At 36.5% G+C, this 20,583-nt stretch overlaps 1 protein-coding gene across 1 annotated transcript in view; it reads right to left on the reverse strand.

The window, feature by feature from the left end:
* Positions 1-20,583, reverse strand: part of CEP128 (centrosomal protein 128) — a gene marked incomplete at both ends in the record, with an annotated part of 134,800 nt that overhangs the window by 75,145 nt on the left and 39,072 nt on the right. Inside the window, 4 exons of the mRNA XM_082485903.1 lie at positions 1,458-1,634; positions 5,673-5,837; positions 10,006-10,656; positions 17,032-17,382. Of these exons, the coding sequence (XP_082342029.1) occupies positions 1,458-1,634; positions 5,673-5,837; positions 10,006-10,656; positions 17,032-17,382 (1,344 nt within the window). The remainder of the gene's footprint in view (positions 1-1,457; positions 1,635-5,672; positions 5,838-10,005; positions 10,657-17,031; positions 17,383-20,583) is intronic.

A 20,583-nucleotide genomic window follows, 5' to 3' on the forward strand; every position in this document is an offset into this window, starting at 1 on the left:
ATAACAAAGGAAACTTCTTACCACTTAAAAAAAAGTTCAGACCAGGCACCACAAAACTACGTAACATTTGTTTTTACATTAGCTGTCTAGTCAAAAATTCAGATTCAAACCTGTTTTAAGTTTGCCAGTGATAGACACTTAAAGGGGATGAATAAGGAAAATTGTGAAAACAGGGATCAGCAAAACTTTGTCCAGAAGACAAAATCCTGAAGGAGGCAGGAAGCAAGTCCAAGAAGGAATGGTTAGCTGATCAAGAATCTGGCAACTATAGCACATCACAAAGACTTAGTAAAAAAAGACTTATCTGTAAGGGTACAGAGGAGAAAGCTTGTTTGTCAAATATGTTTTCTTATAATTCTCATCTGTTTGTGTGCTGCAACATCCCAACTCCATAGGTAAGTGGAAAAGACACAAACATAATACAAGATTGAAATAAAGTGACTTCTCTCCACACCTTCAAACAAAACAGGTGAGGAGGAGATAAACTTAAAATAGAAAATAATCCATAATATTTTTAATATTTTTCTTTGTTTTTTTAGTGCCAATGCTAAAAAATTTCTATTTCAAAAGCAGCCCTGCCCAGCCAAGTGACCATGAATTGTAGAGTAGAAAGTATGCCCAGTTTAAATAGCAAGACAAAAAAAGGTTAAAGCTGATGCTAAAACGCCACCAGGTAAAGCACTTGTGATGTAAGTACCCATAATGCCAGTGAGTACGGCAACAAACTGAGTCAGACTCCCTTTTCTTTATTCTCAGCTGTGTACAATGTCAATTTAAGAGGATTGGTCATGTAGAATCATCTGTATGGAGGAAGAGAAGGATTCTGTCCCTGGGGAGCAAATAAGAATGCTCAGGCTAAAAGCTAATGGGAGACAAGGTTGCAGGAGAAGTAGTAAAAGAGTGAAAAAAGTTACAGTAAGGTACAAGTTTCCTGAAACTTTAAGTCTGAGTTTTCTGGACACAAGGACCTGCTCCACAAAAAAGGAAAGTATAAACTCTTTTCAGTTCCAGCATTTACTACTTTACTTAAAAAACAAAGCATCTAAATGAATTTTTAATAAAACCTTTCTTTGATTTTCCCCCAATTTTAAAAGCCTTTTAGGTCTTTCTTGGGGACTTCCCCCCACTTAAGGAGGTGGCCTCGGAAAACCTGCCTCAAAGTTCTGGCTGATGTAAGATCCTTTCACACAAGCAAACAAGAAGAGAACTATTTCTCACAAAAAAAAAAAAAAGTAATGGCAGAAGAAAGCAGTAACGATCGAGGTATGGGCAGATCTTCATAGTATTTCATTCCAATACCTAGCAATGTGCATCTGTACCAACTAAATCTCCATAAACCTATCATCCATACATTATCTATACCAGTTAGGTGATGACAACAACACAATACAAATTCTACTACAAACATTCATTAAGAAAATAACAAAATCTGCAGCATACTTAAAACTTAGAATTACTTTGAATTTCTCCATGGAGTCCCGAGAAAAAATTTCACAAGCAGCATCAATTTCACTTCCAATCATGGTAAGAATGGATTCCTGTTCTATTTCTAACTGATGCAGCTGATCCTTAAACTGCAGTCTGGCCTCATCCATCCTTCTCAAATGATCTTCTTCATTGCTGATCTGTTTATCCTGGAGTGAAAGAGGAAAAACAAACAAAGGTAATTATTGCATTAACAATATAACATACATCATTAGCAATATATCTTTCTATCTTATAATCACACTATATTCCCTCACGCACTGAGTTCCTTGTCATAGAAAATAATACCTTCTAATAGTAGTCATAAGTTCCTTTCTTGATTCTCCTTATTCCCTGCAAATCAGTTATGAAGAAACTGCTACCACATCCAAGCCCAACAATCAGAGAGCCAATTTTCAGAGTCAAAACCAGACATTCTATTATAAATCTCTTTTTCACAAGTAGAAAGAGAGCCCGCAACAAATATTCCCTTTATTATCTTTTACCCTGAACCAGTTACAGGCATCTAATCTCTGTCAACTCAAAAAGAGATCCCTGAAGGTAAGCTACATTGGCAGTCAGTGTGTTCTCAAAGTATTCAAATAATAACTCATATGACAATGACTGGCACTGAGGAAAGCATTTTCTGGTATCATTCAGTGTCAGAAAGAGCATTAAATATGTTATATATTTTTTAAATATTCAGATTTTCTTTCTTTATATCGATGATATAGCTACCACGTAAAACTGAACCAAGCAGCAGTTTTGCTATATATTAAATTATGCATTGCAATTAATATAACAAAACTATTGCGTGAGAAGTTAAATTGGTTCACACTTGTCTGCTACTGAGATCAGAAGGATGTAACGCAGCAAAGGATAAACACTTTAAAAGGCACATTTTGGTATGTGCAAGTGCCCTGAGAGTGGCGAGAAAAGCAAGAATAATAATTTTGAAAATGTATTAATTATGGACCTCTGCAAAGACAAGGTGCAACTGTTTAAATTGTATTTATTGGAAATCTCAATACACTGCTCTCATTAGACACTGCTGTGGAGCTAGGTAATTTCTAACATACAAGTTCTGTGAATGGGATACGTGTAGAATCAGAAAGTCTTTTAGGTTGGAAAAGACCCTTGATCCAATGATAAATCCAACACTGTCAAGTCCACCATTAAACCATGTCACTAAGTACCACATCTACACATCTTTTAAATACATCCAGGGATGGTGACTCAATCACTTCCCTGGGCAGCCTGTTCCAATGCTTGACAACCCTTTCGGTGAAGAAATTTTTCCTAATATCCAAACTAAACCTCCCTGGCACAACTTCAGGCTGTTTCCTCTTGTCCTTTCACTTGCTTCTTGGGAGAAGAGACTGACACCCACCTCCCTACAACCTTCAGGAGACTGTATAAATATATATGCATAGGTGGCTTAAGATAGATGACCTTAAAATGTAAAAAAGCCATACCTGATAAGCAGCCTGATCTTTTCATTTAATTCATACAAAAATACTTGAGTTAGTAGCTATTACAAACTGAAGGAATCACGAGAATTTTTAATACGCATGGGTTCCAATATTTCTGCACTACCCACATTGGAGTTGAAATAGCAGTTCTGATCTAGACCAGTATTCTGAAACTAATAGGATTGCATTATATATGCTTCCAGTGTCAATATTCTATGCTATCTCATCGGTCACTCTACTCAGTCCACCATGTGCCAAAGTTCACTCTCAAAGACCATGCCTAAAAGTGGGTGTATAACTCAGTATATTTTCCCTTTATTTTTCATCTGCTTAATTTTCTGAGTGTGCCAACATTCCTCAACATTCTACTGTCAGAGCCTATAAGAGAAATGAAACCACTAATGACTCAGAAGTGCACAGCAGGAAAACAAAAGAAACAGAAAATTGTACCATTATTCTCTGCCCCTTCACCCTTCATAAAAAAAAAAAATATCCAAGCTATCAATAATACCTATGTTTCTTTAAATCAGTATTTGCACTAACGACAGAATGACATTAAAAGTATAAGTGTGGAAAAGGAAAAGAGATAATTCTTTTATAACAAAATAGGCTTCTGCAATACCACAATATGACAGCTAGTATGATATTTCTCAAGATTATTATCATTTCCCCATCCTAAAACCCCTTCTGCCAATCCATGATAAAACCACAATAGTAAATAGTCTCTTAAGTTAACTGATTAACTCAATCAAGTGGAGCTCTCCATCTCCATTTACCTTCAAAGGTTGAGACCACAGGACTGTGTGCTTAAAAGCTTCTCCATTCTTTCTCAGCTTAGATATAAAAGATCATCTCGGTCTAAAAACTGTATCTTCCCAATATTAGTTCAGGTTGGAGCTAGTTTACAACCCACTGCAGTAGACTATGTAAACTCCTACAAACACATTTCCTTAATAACAGATATTATAGCACTAAAACCCCAACCTAGAAAAAAAAAACGTTCTGAAGTTTGAGGTACCTTTTATCAGTCTGACAAGTCTGACAAGTTGAGCTTTTAAAGCACTTCCTGTTAGTTTAACAAGTTAAGAGAAATGCCAGAGAAATGCCAGGTATAAGATTTTATCATTCCATTCTTTCAAAAAAAAAAAAAAACCAAAAAAAAACCAAAAAAAAAAACAAACCAACACCCCCAAAAAAACCACAAAACCAAACAAAGAAAACCCACAAAAAAAACCACAACCACCCCACTGTTTTTCTCGCAGGGTTAGTAGTCACAGCATACTGACTGACAGTCAGTTGGTATATGCTGAAAATATAAGTATGACAAAAGGAGCTCATAGCATTTCCAAACAATCACTTTACCTACATTCAAAATAGGCCCATTAGATTTTAAGCTCAACACCTAAGTGATGTTGCGCACTTCATTTATAACAACAAAATACGAGCTGAAAATTAAACTGAAAAACCTGAAAAGCCACAGAGGATCTACAATATCCATGGGCCTCTTATCGATTTGAATAGTTTGAAACTATTGAGAAATGAAGAATTATCTGGTAAGTATTCAGCAGTCCATGTGAAGTGAATGAGTAAACCTTTCGTACCCTGTTAGTATAAATGCCTATATAAAAAAAATTTATTTTTACAAGGATGAAAAATTACTAGATTGACATAGAAGAGCAAGAACCTTCCAGCTAGAGGCTAAAATATCAATTAAAAAAATTTAGGATATCGTGAAAAATTTATAAGCAATTTCCTGCAGGGTACACAATTTTTTTTTGTTTGTTTTCTTGAATTTTAATCTAGGAAATCAAATTTTTCAAAGATTAGAAACAATCCTTTTCAATGATGTCTTAATATGAATTAGGAAAATACTGACAGGTATGTGCTTTACACCGAAGAAAGTAAAACTTCATCGACGTACAGAAATACTCATCTGAAATCACAATGTTGCAGAAAGAGAAATTTAAGATATAAGAACACCACAATGTAAAATATATCCATGTTAAGATAAACATATTAAAAAGCAGCACTGTAGAACCAACCATGAAAACAAAGTAGAACTCAAGAAAGCAGAAAGGAGTTATAAAATAAAATTCTTCAGCAACTCTGTATTTACCATTAGATTTTTGAAAATAAAGGCTGGCAACTCCAGGTTGTGAGACTGCAAATTAATATTTGATAGTAAATATTAATACCTAGAACACTAGGCCACGAGAAGGCTGGAAGACAAGTGTCCAACTCTAGAAATACAATGCCAGTAAAAGAAAGGGATGTGAATTCCTTTAAAAACTTGCTGTGTTTTAAATATTCAAGCAGAAAATAATTTTCATCAAGTTATTTAGAATTGCTTTGCAATGCTTGCATTGCTTGTCTACTTCAAATTATCCCTAAATTATTCATAACTGCATTGGCATTTTAAGAAAATGTGAAGAAAACTGGAAATGTTTTGTTAAACATTTGTTACTTACCTATAGTAGAAACAGGGCAGGCAACTGGACTTATATTTCTACTCCCAAACAGTATTAGCGAATCTTTGGAGGGATACAATTAATGACTCGGTCAAAACACTTTTGCCTTCTTTGATTTATATAGAAACCAAGTACTGCAGTATGACTGTGTATATTCTGTAATATGTATTTTTTCTGTTTGAAGTTTACCATCTAAAATTCACCATTTATTTTCTGTATTTATCAGTATAGAGCCTGATGAATCATGGTTAAAACCAGGTAAGTTTACCTTTTTCTCCAGTTCTTGTTTTGCAAACTCACATTTCCGCCTGAGTTTTATATTTTCTTCTTCATTTTGGGTTAATTCTTCTGTCAATTTATCACACTCATTTTTTATCTTCTCCAGTTGCCGACACTGAGTCTTGACTGTATTTTTCTCTTCTACAAGTTCCATCTGACAGTAATGAAAAAATAGATTACAGATTCACTATATGAGTTATTTTAAAACATTCCCAGGCTGTACAGTTTTATATCCATGCAACACTATTACAGAAGGATAACTTGATTTAATTTTTACATTTAAGTTATATTAAGTGCCATCACTTATCACGTAACATGGAAAACATGTATCACAGTTGTAGAGTCATACAGTGTTTGAAAAGCAGTAAATAGAAGTCTCAGATTCTGCATTTCAACTCTGCTACACTCATCAGCTTACATCACCTTAAGAAGCACAGTATTTATGCAACTTTTCCATTACTGAAATAATTTGGAATCAGAAAGTCTAAAATTATCATTTCCTTTCAGGACATAATACCGAATTTATATCTGCACAGAAATAACTGCAAAGATTTGGTATTTTTAATTTCTAGAATTGTGTGGTTTTAATGCTATTCATGGAAACATTGCAGAGAAAAATGAAGAAAACATTTAAGGGCCTTGAAAGCCCTAAACAGGCAGGTGAATAACAGAATATTGGTTTCCAGTGGAAAAGATAACTGACTGAAACTGACAGATTTGCGAAATTCTCGAGAAAATCCAGGAAATGCAAAAAAATACACAAAACAAGGATGGAAATTACACACGTATTCCTCAAAATCAGCTTCATATTAGATGAATTGTGAGATGCAATTGCACATAAAAATAAACCTGCAGAGCAAATTCTTTCCTGAGGAAAAGTAAAAATTCTATTCTCCCAACTACACTATAAAAATAACTTTCATGGGAAAGAAGGGTAAGGAGAGAAGTTTTATGAGTTAATTTAGACACCAGAGCTAACAGGGCACAAAAGCTCCACCGAAGGACAATTCCGAGAAAGAACTTTGGTGTCCTAAGTCCACAAAGACTTACAGACACAAAGACAAGCCTACAAATGCATAAAATACGTCCTCTTAATATGCTTATAAAGTCAACTTCTCAGCTCCTACTAAAGGTAATTGTATTATAATGTCTATGCAGATGGACACAATCCAAGAACCAAATTCCTCATTTCTATTGCCTTTGAGACACAATGAAGAAAGTTAATTTTTATTAATTTCCAGTATGGACAAGGCAGACATGACCATAATTTAATTGATCTGCATCGAACCCATTTTCCACATCTGAGAATCTTCAAGAACTACACCGACTTGGTATACGTATAGAAAACAATTCAAAAACAAATACACATACATACACAATTTTATCTATCTATAGATACATATCTCTATATAACATTGCATTAAAGATTAATGCTTGAAAGTGCTATCAAGCACAAAGACATTTGTATTTCATTATTCTAAGCGAACAAGGATGTTTTTAAACCAAATGAGGGCATGCAGTAAAATTAGGGGACAGACTGAGAGCTCTGAACACATAGCTGATTGGGGACTACTAAGCAAACCACTTATTTTTCTATGCCTAGTTTATCTATCATTTTAAATAATTTTAAAAAGACACGATAGAGACATTGGTTGGGAATCCTTTAGGAGGTTTTAGCAGAAACAGAATTAAAAGCTTAAGCACCAGAATCTCAGCACTGAGACAGTAAGAACCTTCTCAACACTGACATCTTGTACAAAATTTTATGTTCTTCTCCAGTTCTACTGCAACATACAATATTCTTATGATACCTCCCCTAGTACCCCCAAAAAAATCCTTAACTAACTAATAACTTTTCGATCCAGTGTAGCACTACAGAAAGACAGACAAGAGTAAGCAGAAAGTATCATACAGAGGAGGCCAGACAGGGAAGAACAATAAGGATCAAAAGTCACTTCTTTTTATAATATATGCAGCAACTGTTCCAGTAAACACAGGGCCCTGCATCCTTGATTTCCTGAAATTAACTGATCAAAACTCCTCCTCTAGTTAATTATAAGACTTTAAATCTTAATAAACATGTTAAATTTCCCTTTCTTCCCCAAGTCCCTCCCAACTGACCTTTATTTTTAAGTCTTTAATATTAACAACCTTAGCACAGGGTTATGTATATTCCTTCCCAAAAAGCAGTTACACAGGTTGAATGATGCTGAGGCATAAGTAAGGTCAAGATTATTACTGCAACAGTAAAAGATAATTAGTTACTGGGTACAAAAATCTACCAGCCTGGAAAAAATAAAAAAGGTAAAAAAAACCACCTTTCTGTTGGATTTCCCTAAACTCTACCCTAAAACCACAATATTTAAATACAACTTGATAAAATGCATGCTAAGTTTACCTTAAATGGGAAGAAAAGTATGTCCTCAAAAGTGAAACCCAATTGCAATGTAATGATGAGTTCAGACAAAAAAAGTAACCCAATCAACTGCACAATGACATGTTCTCATCAGGTCTTCCTACAGATGGATATGATTATGTATTTTGTTGCACTTACAGTCTTTGAATGAAGATAATGTTGTGCATTATCATTTTATGTACTGCTAATAAAAGTTGCCTACCCTAATATTTTACAAAATTAATCTCCCCGAAGCTCTTCCCTGTTTCAGAGACACAAAGCTGTAAAATAAATAAATAAATAAATAAATAAATGTACATAGATTAAGGATTCCAGGAAAGTTATGGCACTGTAAATGAAAGGAGGAAGTGAATTTTTTAAATATTCTGTTTAGGTACAACAACCAATACCACTATCAAGGCCCTTACTGTAGGATTGACCTTTCCATAGAAGAGGAACACATAGTCACAATCAACTCATTTTTGGATTATTACCATCCATAATACACTTTCCTTCTTTTCCCTGAATATTAAATGCACAGTTTTAATTTCTATGTCATTGTCAAAGACAAAAAACATACTTGGACAGATCATTTAAATTACACTAGACACATTATAATTTAACTCCCCAGTGTTAACCACTGCTGTCAAAATATTTTGATTTTAGTGATACTTCCACTAACAACCATCTACATTTTTTTATTGCTATCTTCATTAAATACTATGTGTTACCAAGTGCTTAAGAATTATTGTCAATTATTGCCATGAACGATATATTAAATAACTAACCATCCTTTTCTAAGTAACATCAATTCATAACCGCAAAAATGTGGAAAATACACATTTTTTAACTAGTTGCATATTTGTGAGACAAGAAAGGAAACAAACATGTATATTCTGACGAAGTAGATCGTGAATTGCTTAAGCTTTGAGTAAGGATTTTATAGCTTTTCGTGGTTAAATTGGTAGAATCTTGACTGAGCAAATTTTTAATTTAACGGGACTGAGGTGGAAAGTGTATTTATAGTACTTCAGAAGTGCACTCAAAATGTGTTTGTACTTTACAACCCATCTGGAAAACTACTGCCTCCATTAACAGGAATATAGAAATTATTACTATTAGGACATGCAAAATACTATCTCACATATATATATTTAACCATGTAACCAAAATTGCTTCAATAAAAGCGCAATGTATAGCTTATACAACTGTTCACAGCTAATTGTGCAGTTTAGACCACTTCAACTTAACTTTTTTCAATTTTATTCAGATGACTTAAAGCCACTAAAATGTTCATTTTCTTTCCAATGCAATAGCCTTAAATCAGGAACAAATGATGTAAACTAAAGACATTAACTTGTTTTTTATGAATAAAATGCTATATTTCATCATTTACTATATGACCATAGTCACTTTTCTGAGAAATTGTACAGAAATTGGAAATTCTAAAAACTCTTTGAAATAGAAAGAACCATCAAAATTAACCTTAACAAGTGTTATACGTCATCACTACTCGGATTTTGAAAGTGTTTCCAGATACAATGACAGTATTTCTGCACCATGCAATTAAACATTTACAAAAATGCATCATCCCTGAAATACTGGAATTTTTTTAATGAGGCTGTGATAATAACTGTAAAAATAACAGTTGAAAAAGAAATTATCAAATCACATTAAAACAGTTCAGCCTCATTTATCTCCTTCTGTTCTGATCGCAGACATACCTATTTCACTACTTTTGAACTAAGAGAAGCTTTTGACCTAAAACTGTTACTGTTACATTTTTATTGCAGGTCATCATAAAAGCTTAAAGTTCAGGGAAAAAATGTATATTAAACATTTTAAAGCCCATACTTTATTACATTTATCAATCATAGGGAAAAAAAAAATAAAGAAGTCTGACACTGAAATTCTTCAGAATAAGTACCTTTAGCATTCTAAGCTGAGCCTCTGCATCATCCTTTTCTTGTTTAAGGAGTTTCATGAGCTCTTGAACGTTTCGTTCATGTTTAATTTTAACATTTTGTAACTCTGATCTAAGATCTGCCAACTCCTGCTGGTGAACTTCTCTCTCCATCTTCAGCTGCCTGTTAGCTGAAGTTATCTCTTCATTCTTAGATTTCTGCTGTTTCTGGAGATCCGAGAGGCTCTTATGTAATTCCTTTTTGACTTTTTCCTCTTCTGCTATTCTGTTTGTTAGTTCCACACGTACAGAACTTAAGTTTTTTACATCTGCTTGCATTTCTAAGAGTCTTTCTTGGTCTTTTTTATGGATCAAGTTACTAGTTGCAAGTTCTGTCTCCAAGTGTTCCTTTTCAGCTTGCATTTGATTTTGTACAAAGACTTGCTTTTTCAATTCATTCTCCAATTTTTTTACAGTACCTTGAACTTCTTTGATCTCTTCTTCAAGACATACCTGGTGAGACTTCATTTCGTTCAGTTTTTCTTCTTTGCAGTGCAGGAGTTCTTCCTGCTGGGCTCTCTTTGTAAGCACATCATTCAGCTCTTTACGAAGGTTTTCTATTTGGTGTATAGCAGAGAGAAGTTGACTTCTGAGGTCATCCTTTTCTTTGAGGGCCTAGGAAAGAAGAAAAAGAAACCCAGTGTGACCTAAAGTAATTAAAGAAAATTGTTGGAAGGATGTCTTTAGCCATTCCTAATATCCAAGGAACAATTAGCACACTTTATTCTGTGAAAATAGAAAATGTTTGCTTGTTATGAACTCAGTACAAATGTATTCAGCGTTTCTTTAAATTTAGGACACAGAACATTTGTGATCTCAAAGGTATACCTGTTCTTAAATGATTTAGCCTCCTAAACAGATAGTTTTGGTTAATTCCCTGCTTTTCTCACCCTCTTTTCAGACTGAGATTTATTTCTTTGCTAGTTCCTCCAAATAGCAAGATGGAGGAAATGAGGCAATACAGTAACGCAGCAGAATACAGGGAGGACTATTCATCACACACACCTTATCTATAGGTCTATTTCATAGGCTAACATATTTTGCTTATTTTCTAAAATATTGCACACTAAGTATATCAACTTTAAATTATTTTTGAAACTACATACAGTAGATGAATGTAGAGCAGTTAAAAGCCTGGTTCATTCATGCGTCAAAGCCAAGAAATTAAAAATAAAAATCAGCCACATTTGATAAAAATTCCACTGTTTTCCTAAGGACCTTAAGGGTTCAAGGTTTTTTTTTCCAACATGGATATATTTCAGGTTAAAAAATCCTAGGAAATGCACTAAATGACAGGAAAAATCTGCACTACAAGTACATGTATTACTAAACACTGTATTTCATTAAACGCGTTACACGCACCATTCCTGATTCTTATTTATCTCAAGTTATAATTTATTTTTTTTAGTATTCTGTTTAAAATAAGAAGGAATTTATAATACATCTCTCCTATGTCACACACACCTTCTACTACAGGATAAAAAGAACGATAAAGGGACAATATGAGTTTTTCCTGATGTATCACAAACTACCCGATTCTTTAAACTGGTTTAAATAAATTTTGTACTGAATTTTACTGACTATTTCCACTAATTCCACAAACAGTACACATTTCTTATAGATATAGCAAAATTACCTGAAATAATCTAGAGCAAAAAGGCAATTAAGGTTAAAAATAATAAAACAGTTGGTAATTCCATCAAGAATAAGTAATGCAAAACAAAATACAAAAATAATTAATCAAGGACGTGGGGTAATGGGCATCATGCTTTTTTCTGAAAAAAATATCAGTATTTCAACCTTCCTAAAACTGCCTTGCAGTTCTAGTTGCATGATTTGGCTAGACAAAACTAGTACAATTAAAAAACCCACCATAAGTAACTTGGTTTGAGTGTAAGTATGTTTTATACATTCCATACTTAGAAGTATATACATTCCAAAAGACAGAAGATATTGGTTGACAGTGGGAATATCTAACATCAAGGATAACCACATAGGCAAGACTAACTAAGTTAACCGAGTAACAGCAAAAGAATGAAACCTAAACAGTCTTTCTACAGCCCACCCATTGTCTGCAAATATGTGGAACACCTCATAAAATTGCAAGCTATGATTGTAATCCAATTTTGAAAATTTGCCATCAATGCTTTGAAGTCCTATAACAGAAAGCAAAGACAACAGACTGCCATTTCTCCTCTTTCTTCAGTATTTATTTTTATAGAGTTTTGCCTCAGAAGTTAATTGTCTGTATATTTCAAAGCTGGCTAAATTACATTCATCTAGTTCCCTGAAGCTTATCACAAATGCTGCATCTAGATTGATTATATCCTCATATGGAAACTGTACAACTTTGTATTGAGAACATGAAATACTGTTTGCATTTTTTTCTCCTCCACAGTGATGCACAGTTTATTTTATGTTACATGTACGCCAGTAAAGAGATTTTCTCCAGGAGTCACTCTTACCTCAAGCTTGTTGGCAAGATGCTGATAATTTTAAAAATAAGAATGAATACTGACAGTATTTCTTAAATGAATCTTAAACCAAAGTGACTGCATTTAGCATTTTTATGCATTTGTCACATAAAAAGAGGTAAAATCCACATCAAGGAGTCTTACGTAACAAAGAAAATTTCAATGTGGACAGCACTATCAATTGCCATTACAAAGACCTGCCCATGCATTTACATGAACAGTGATTTTGGAGCCTTTTGGGGCTCCTCCTGCTTGTTATTCATAACTTGCTCTCCTCTACTTTTTGCTTCTTATTTCTCTGAGACACACATATGATTTCTAAATGACTCAGGTTTTCTTGCTTTCCATAACACCTCCATTTACCTAGGCAAGAGATGACCAACTTCTTAAATGTTTGTGAATCTTATTTCCTCAGACAACTGCTAAGGCTAACCAATACATGAGTCCCATGGAATAGGTTGTTGGAGCATGGATCGGGCAAATAAAAAAATAAGGAATCATAGAACGGTTTAGGTTGGAAAGGACCTTGAAGACCATCGAGTTCCAACCCCCCTGCCATAGGCAGGGACACCTCCCACTAGACCAGCTTGCCCAAGGACACGTCCAGCCTGGCCTTGAACACCTCCAGGGATGGGGCCCCAACGACCTCTCTGGGCAACCTGTTCCAGTGCCTTACCACCCTCAAAGTGAAAAACTTCTTCCTAATGTTTGATCTAAACCCACCCTCTTCCAGTTTAAAGCCATTCCCCCTCATCCTATTGCTACATGCCCTAGTGAAAAGTCCTTCCCCAGCTCTCCTGTAGGCCCCCTTTAGGTACTGGAAGGCAGCAATAAGATGTCCTTGGAGCCTCCTCTTCTCCAGGCTGAACAGCCCAACTGTCTCAGCCTCTACTCATAGGAGAGGTGCTCCAGCCCTCGGATCATCCTTGTGGCTCTCCTCTGGACATGCTCCAGCAGGACCATGTACTTCTTATGTTGGGGACTCCAGAGCTGGATGCAGTAGTCCAGGTGGGGTCTCACAAGAGTGGAGTAGAGGGACAGAATCACCTCCCTTGACCTGCTGGCCACACTTCTGATGCAGCCCAGGATACAGTTGGCCTTCTGGGTTGCGAACGCACATTGCTAGTTCATGTTGAGCTTCTCGTCAATCAGCACCCCCAGGTCCTTCTCCTCAGGGCTGCTCTCCAGCCATTCCCCACCCAGCCTGTATTTGTGCTTGGGATTGCCCCGATCCAGGTGTAGGACCTTGCACTTGGCCTTGTTGAACTGCATGAGGTTGGCTTGGGCCCACCTCTCCAGCCTGTCCAGGTGCCTCTGAATGGCATCCCTCCCCTACAAGATGTCTACCTTGCCAAACAGCTTGTTATCATTGGCAAACTTGCTGAGGGTGCACTCAAACTCACTGTCCATGTCACTGACAAAGATGTTGAACAGTACAGGTCCCAGTACCAACCCCTGAGGAGCATTACTCGTCACTGGTCTCCACTTGGACATCGAGCCATTGCCTGCAACTCTGAGTGTGACTGTCCATCCAGTTCTTTGTCCACCGAGTGGTCCATTTGTCAAATCCATGTCCCTTCAATTTAGAAACCAGGATATCGCGTGGGACATATGCTAGGTAGTTCAGGAGAGAAACAACCACCCCAGAAACCACAGTTTAGATCTGCTAGAGTTTATTAAATTCAACCCAGAATTAGCCCCATTGTGGCTTCTCCTGGGCTTTGACCATGCTCATACACTCATGTACCAGTCTCAGAACAGGCTACTGGATCAGGAACAAAACAGGATGAATAGCCTTTCCATACTTCACACCATATACCACTTGAAAACTACAATCTTGGAGGAGGACAAAGCAGAGGATGGCATGGAGCCATCCCGAGCCCTTCAGATTTAGTAACCTAGATCAGACAGATGTTACTAGAAAATAAATGAAAATATGTGAGGGAAGCTCTGTAAAAAGAGTAGGCCATACAATATGATACACTGCAGTAGCAGAGCATATAAGTTAAGATAAAAGTTCACAGCATGAAGCTTAGCACTATACCACAGAATCACAGAATGGCAGAGGTTGGAAGGAACCTCTAGAGATGATCTAGTCCAACCCCCCTGCCAAAGCAGGTTCACCTACAGCAGGTTGCACAGGATTGCATCCAGGCGCGTTTTGACTACCTCAAGAGAAGGAGACTCCACAAGCTCTGGGCAGCCTGTTCCAGGGCCCCTCAAAGTAAAGAAGTTTTTTTCTCATGTTCAGACAGAATTTCCTGTGTTCCAGTTTGTGCCCGTTGCCCCTTGTCCTGTCTCTGGACACCACTGAAAAGGGTCTGGCCCCATCCTCTTGACACTCGCCCTTTAGATATTTATAAGCATTGATGAGAACCCCTCTCAGTCTTCTCTTCTCCAGACTAAACAGACCCACATCTGTCAGCCTTTCCTCATAAAGAGAGATGCTCCAGTCCCCCGATCATCTTCGTAGCCCTCCACTGGACACTCTCCAGTAGTTCCTTGTCTTTCTTGAACTGGGGAGCCCAGAACTGGACACAATACTCCAGATGTGGTCTCACCAGAGCAGAATAGAGGTGGAGGAGAACCTCCCTCGACCACGTTCTTAATGCACCCAGGATACCGTTGGCCTTCTAGGCCACAAGGGCACATTGCAGGCTCATGGTCAACTTGTTGTCCACCAGGACTCCCAGGCTCCTCTGCAGAGCTGCTTTCCAGCAGGCCAGCCCCTAACCTGTACTGGTGCAAGGGGTTATCCCTCCCTAGGTGCAGGACCCCACACTTGCCTTCGTTGAACTTCATTAGGTTCCTCTCCACCCATCCCTCTAGCCTGTCCAGGTCTTGCTGAATGGCAGCACAGCCTTCTAGTGTGTCAGCCACTCCTCCAAGCTTTGTATCATCAGCACACTTGCTGAGGGTACACTCTGTCCCCTCATCCAGGTCATTGATGAATATGTTGAACAAGACCAGACCCAGTACTGACCCCTGAGAAGACTGCTAGCTACAGGCCTCCAACTAGACACTGTGCCGCTGATCACAATCCTCTAAGCTCTGCCATTCAGCCAGTTCTCAATCCACCTCACTGTCCACTCATCTAACCCACACTTCCTAAGCTTACCTATGAGGATGTTATGGGAGACAGTGTGAAAAGCCTTGCTAAAGTCAAGGTAGACAATGTCCACTGCTCTCCCCTCATCTACCGAGCCAGTCATGCCATCATAGAAGGCTATCAGATTCATCAAGCATGATTTCCCCTTGGTGACCAGCTACTATAGGAGCAAGCACCTTTTGACCCAGCAACTGGAAAATATAAAGACCTACACACTCATTACAAACATTCCAAGACAGGATGATCAGCACTAGCACTGATGCAAGTGCTTGCCTTTAAAGCAGTGTCAGGACTAGAAAAAAAGTCAAGGAATTTTGCTAAGTGGAAAAAAAACAAAACAAAACAAAACAAAAAACCCAACCCCAGTATTTTTCCTAAGAAACTTTATAGGAGGAGGAAGAGAAGAATAAGTGGTTTGCCACACTGAACAAAGACAAATGAAAAGCCCAGAAATGTTCCATGATCAAATTTCAAATTGATTTTTTCAAATAAAAAGTTCTGGAAAAGTTAAGAAAGAGGCTGAAACAAAACATATATGAAAAGCATAAAAAAAAAAAAAAAAAAGAACTGACAAAAATATAAGGAAACAGACTCTCTATCCAGATGAATGGAAAAAGCTAGGAACTGCATGGTAGGTGTTAGCAGCAAGTTCATCCCAAATGCAGGTAAGAGTGCCTTTTTGCTAAAACCTCCAAATTTTGCTAAAATCTCTGCACATTCTCAAACAAAAAATATCTACTTTTCTGCCTCCAAACTTTAAATCCAAACTGAGTTGCAGTCCTTATGACATTTCAGAACCCGTAGCCTTTACTGACAATAAAAGATGTCATTACTAAGGCTAGAGTCTGAGAAAAGCTTAAATATAGAATGGAATTAAAAATATGCTACTTGTGCTGAAGTACATATAGCGTTAGAGTCTGATAACAATTTCACATACATGGTGAAAGTAAACACCTGCTTTCAAAGTGTGATCACTGTCTACTACCTGAGACAATACACAACTTGAACATGGATTATTACTTGTAAGTAATTTATTTTTTTTTACAAAACAATTTTTAAGGAAATAATGTAGTGTTAAGTTAAAACAAGCTAAGTTATGTTAAGTGTTAACTGAAAAGATAAAGTAAAAGCAATATTCATAGAGAAACTTTCTTCTTTACAAGAAGAAAGCTTTAAGTGAGGAGACTGGAATAAATACTGGATAAAGAAGAGAACATGAAACTCTGTAATAGCTAAAAAATACTGCCACGCATTCACTGTTTCATAGTTCACCAGAAAATTTGGTCCAGAATTTAAGGCAGAAAGTGGTTTAAGTCCCAGTTTGCATAAACTCATCTTCATTTCCAAAATAAATGGGAAGTGTACAAAAAAAACCCCAACAACTAACAACCAACCAGTCAATCTTACCTGATTGTTCTTGTCCATCAGTTGGTTGATAGTTTCGTTTTGTTTTTCCACCTCACGATCCAGTTTCTTACATTTCAACTTCCACTGGCGGACGGTTTCCTGTGCTCTCACCTTCAAGTCTTCTCTTTTTTTCTCAGTCTCCAGCCTGAGTGCCTCTGAATGCTTCAATTCAGTGAGGTACCGTTCCGCTTCCTTGGTACTCTCTTCAACCTGTTGAGCTAACTCAGCAGATTGGAGTTCAGTTTGTCTACGTCCATTCTCACAAGCCTTGTAGCAACTCTGGATCTCCTTTAACTGGTCCAGCATTTTTTCCTGCTGCTTCTCCCTGTTTTCCAGGTCAGATGTTAATACCTAGAATCACCATACCAAATATGAAAATTCCAACTCCAAAGATACACAATAAGAAACCTTATCAAACAACATACAGCAATGTTAAATCACATTTCCATCTAAAATACGAATAGCATAAAAGATCTCCTTGACTACCAGGGAAAGCCCTGTTAGCCCACAGAATCTCCCCCCGCTGAAACGGTAAAGAATTTCAACACAAGATATAAAATACATGGTTATTCTATCCTGTATTTTACTTCCTGCATTTGTTCCTTTTCTGGTTGTTCTTGTTATTATTTATATTTTAAGTTTTATAAGGAATCATTGACCACAATCCTCATATATTACACACTAGACAAATACGGAATAAAAGCAAATAGTAAGATGTAAGGAGATGAATATAAACAGTGAGGGAAAAGAAAATTGGCAAGGAAAGAAAGAATAGCACAACAAAAGTAATCTATACTATATGAGCTAGTTGTTACCTAGTTTTATACTGGTTGCTTTTACGGATGCAACATGCTGAATAAGGGTATTTTGGAAAGTACTCATGAATACAAAGAGAATACAGCAGCTTGCTCGATGTTTCTAGAACAAAGCGCAAAGATGTTTGAAAATGTAGCAAGTGTATTAGAGCCAACATTAGTTGACCTTTGAATACGTAATGAAATTGAAACCACACATTTTAAAAATAACAAGCCCTGCCTATCTCAAATCTGATGATATTTCTCAGGACAGTCTCATAAGCAAGTCAGGAAAAACAGCCTCCATGTACTTTCTGCAAGGGCATATTCAGAAACCAGTTGTTGAGACTTCAGTAGCAAAAGTGAGTTTTATTAAGATCATCACATACAATTTTCACATTAGTATTCTGTATTTCAGGCCTATTTAGACTGTTTTCATACCATTCAGAAGTTTCATTAATGACTGAGATGAATTTTATAGGCCTGCTCTATAGTCAGTCAAATATATTATCAATGCTTTAGAGAAGAGGATTAGATTTCAAAACAACTGAAACAAATTGGAGAGGTAGTCTGAAATAAACAGGGTGCCGCTCCGAGGGGACAAGGGAAAAATCCTTTGCCTAGGAAATAATAAGCGAATTTACAGATGCACATAGAATGACTATTTAGACAAAGGTCCTTCCACAATGTTGCGGGGTTTGGGGGAGTGGTGGCTTGGGTTTGCTGGTTGGGTTTTTCTTTGTGGATTTGTTGTTTCCCCACCCACCCCCACTCCAAACCTGACCATTACCTCCTGGGAGGCGATGAATTGTACCAGTCTTTTCAGGATAGCATTTGCTTTCCTGGAAAGACAACTGCATGTGCACTTTTGCATGTGACAGACCATGGTACTGCCAGAAAAAACAGACAGGAACGGACTGACACTACAGACAAGAACAATCAGCCCAGCTTGCTACTCATACCCATGATGCAAAACAGGAGTAGGATTATCCACTGGACAATCAGTTGCTCAAGTGTAGGATGAATATTCATGCTCTAAACATAACTGAGACATAGGTAATAAAACAATAGGTAAACACATTACAGAATAGTCTGGAGTAAAGCTTACACAGGTGGCAAAATGAAAATTGGAAAGTCTTTCTAGACTGACAGTTCTATACATTAGAAAAAACCCACGTATATTCTGCTTCACTATTACTTAAACACATGTTTTCATGAGGCAAAATGACCAGGCCTATCTAAACTTGTAAAAAGTCTTGATTCATAAGACGAAACAACCAACCAAAAAAACCTCACAAGCTACAACTAGCAAAATTTCATCAAAACAAGTTTAATTTCAAATGAAAACAAAGATTACAATACTTCTTTAAAGGTAAGGATTTAAATTCTGAACATAGCAGAAGTTAAAAATATCCTGATAAAACACAGTCAGACATTACATTTACCCTTCCATAGATTTTCTAAGAAGGGTCATCATTCTTCAGAGTCATGTGATTATACATGCTATTATCACTTCCCATTTCATGTCTTTCAGGAGACACTATAGAGAATGTCAGCCTAAATTGATGTACTATTCAACTCTGCATCATTTAAAAATAGTTATTTATGTATAATTCCCCCAGAGAACACACTTCATTAATACAACTACAGTTCCACAGATTTTTTAATGAAATACGAGTCTAAGCTTAAACACAGAAAACAACGTTCAATTAATTGTAAATACTCATTTCACTATGTAGAAGCAATTCAATCTCCAATTTATTGATTTACAGTAAAATGAAAAAAATGGGAAAATTTGTTTTAGATGTTTATTTTGAAGCACAACTAATTGATCATGAGCTATTTGCATGAATAGGAAAAATGAACTTTGACATGGATGTACTAATATAAATGTGAATTTTAATGTTTTATTTTTAAAATTTGTGAAAATAAGATAGATCTTTAAAAATAGTTTGTGCTTTGCTTAGAAAAGTTAAGCAAGCACAGACCCCAAAACAGTTGAAATCAGCTGGAAAACAGCAGCATACCATATCAACATTTCACACAACCTTCCCTGTAAAGCAAGGGGATAGAGAAACATGTATGCAGTTAACATGTATGCAGTTCTCAAAATTCTGTCTGGTCTGTAAGGGCTTGCCCTACTGGTATTTAAAACATTAAATAAGCAACTTTTCAGGCAAGAGATGTCATAAAAATATGAAAGCAAAAAAATCTTTTATGAAATCATATTTATCATCTATACACACAGAGAGATACATTCCCCAGAAAGAAGCAAGCCTCTTTCCAGGTATGACATCTATGTACATTCACACCAGGAGAACAGACATACGCAAGCACTACTTGTTAGAGATTTATTTTTGCTTCAGTATCTGTAAAAGCACACCTAAAACCTCACTGTCTTCTGGTTCCTTGGAAAATCCCAACACACAATCCCAATTTCTAGGCATTATGAGAAAAAAGTAGGATGACTGATTGTTTGTAATTTTTAAAATAACATTTCTAACAGAACAGTAACAGGCAAGTAATCTCGTTGCCATTTGTCATTACCTGCCTGCACACATCAGCTATTGTGGTTGATTTGAAGCAACCCTTCACAACAATAAACATCTAGAGTTCATCAGAACCATCTTAAAGGACACAATTTTCATTTAATGATTGGAAATAACAATCAACAGGGGCGGCAGATAATACCTTCCTAAATTCAATACCTTTTTCAAACAAATGCTGCTCAGAAAATGACAGAGTACTAGTTTTTGTG

This window comes from Vanellus vanellus, assembly GCF_965231255.1.
Source record: "Vanellus vanellus genome assembly, chromosome: 6".
In the NCBI taxonomy this organism is placed as follows: Eukaryota; Metazoa; Chordata; class Aves; order Charadriiformes; family Charadriidae; genus Vanellus; species Vanellus vanellus.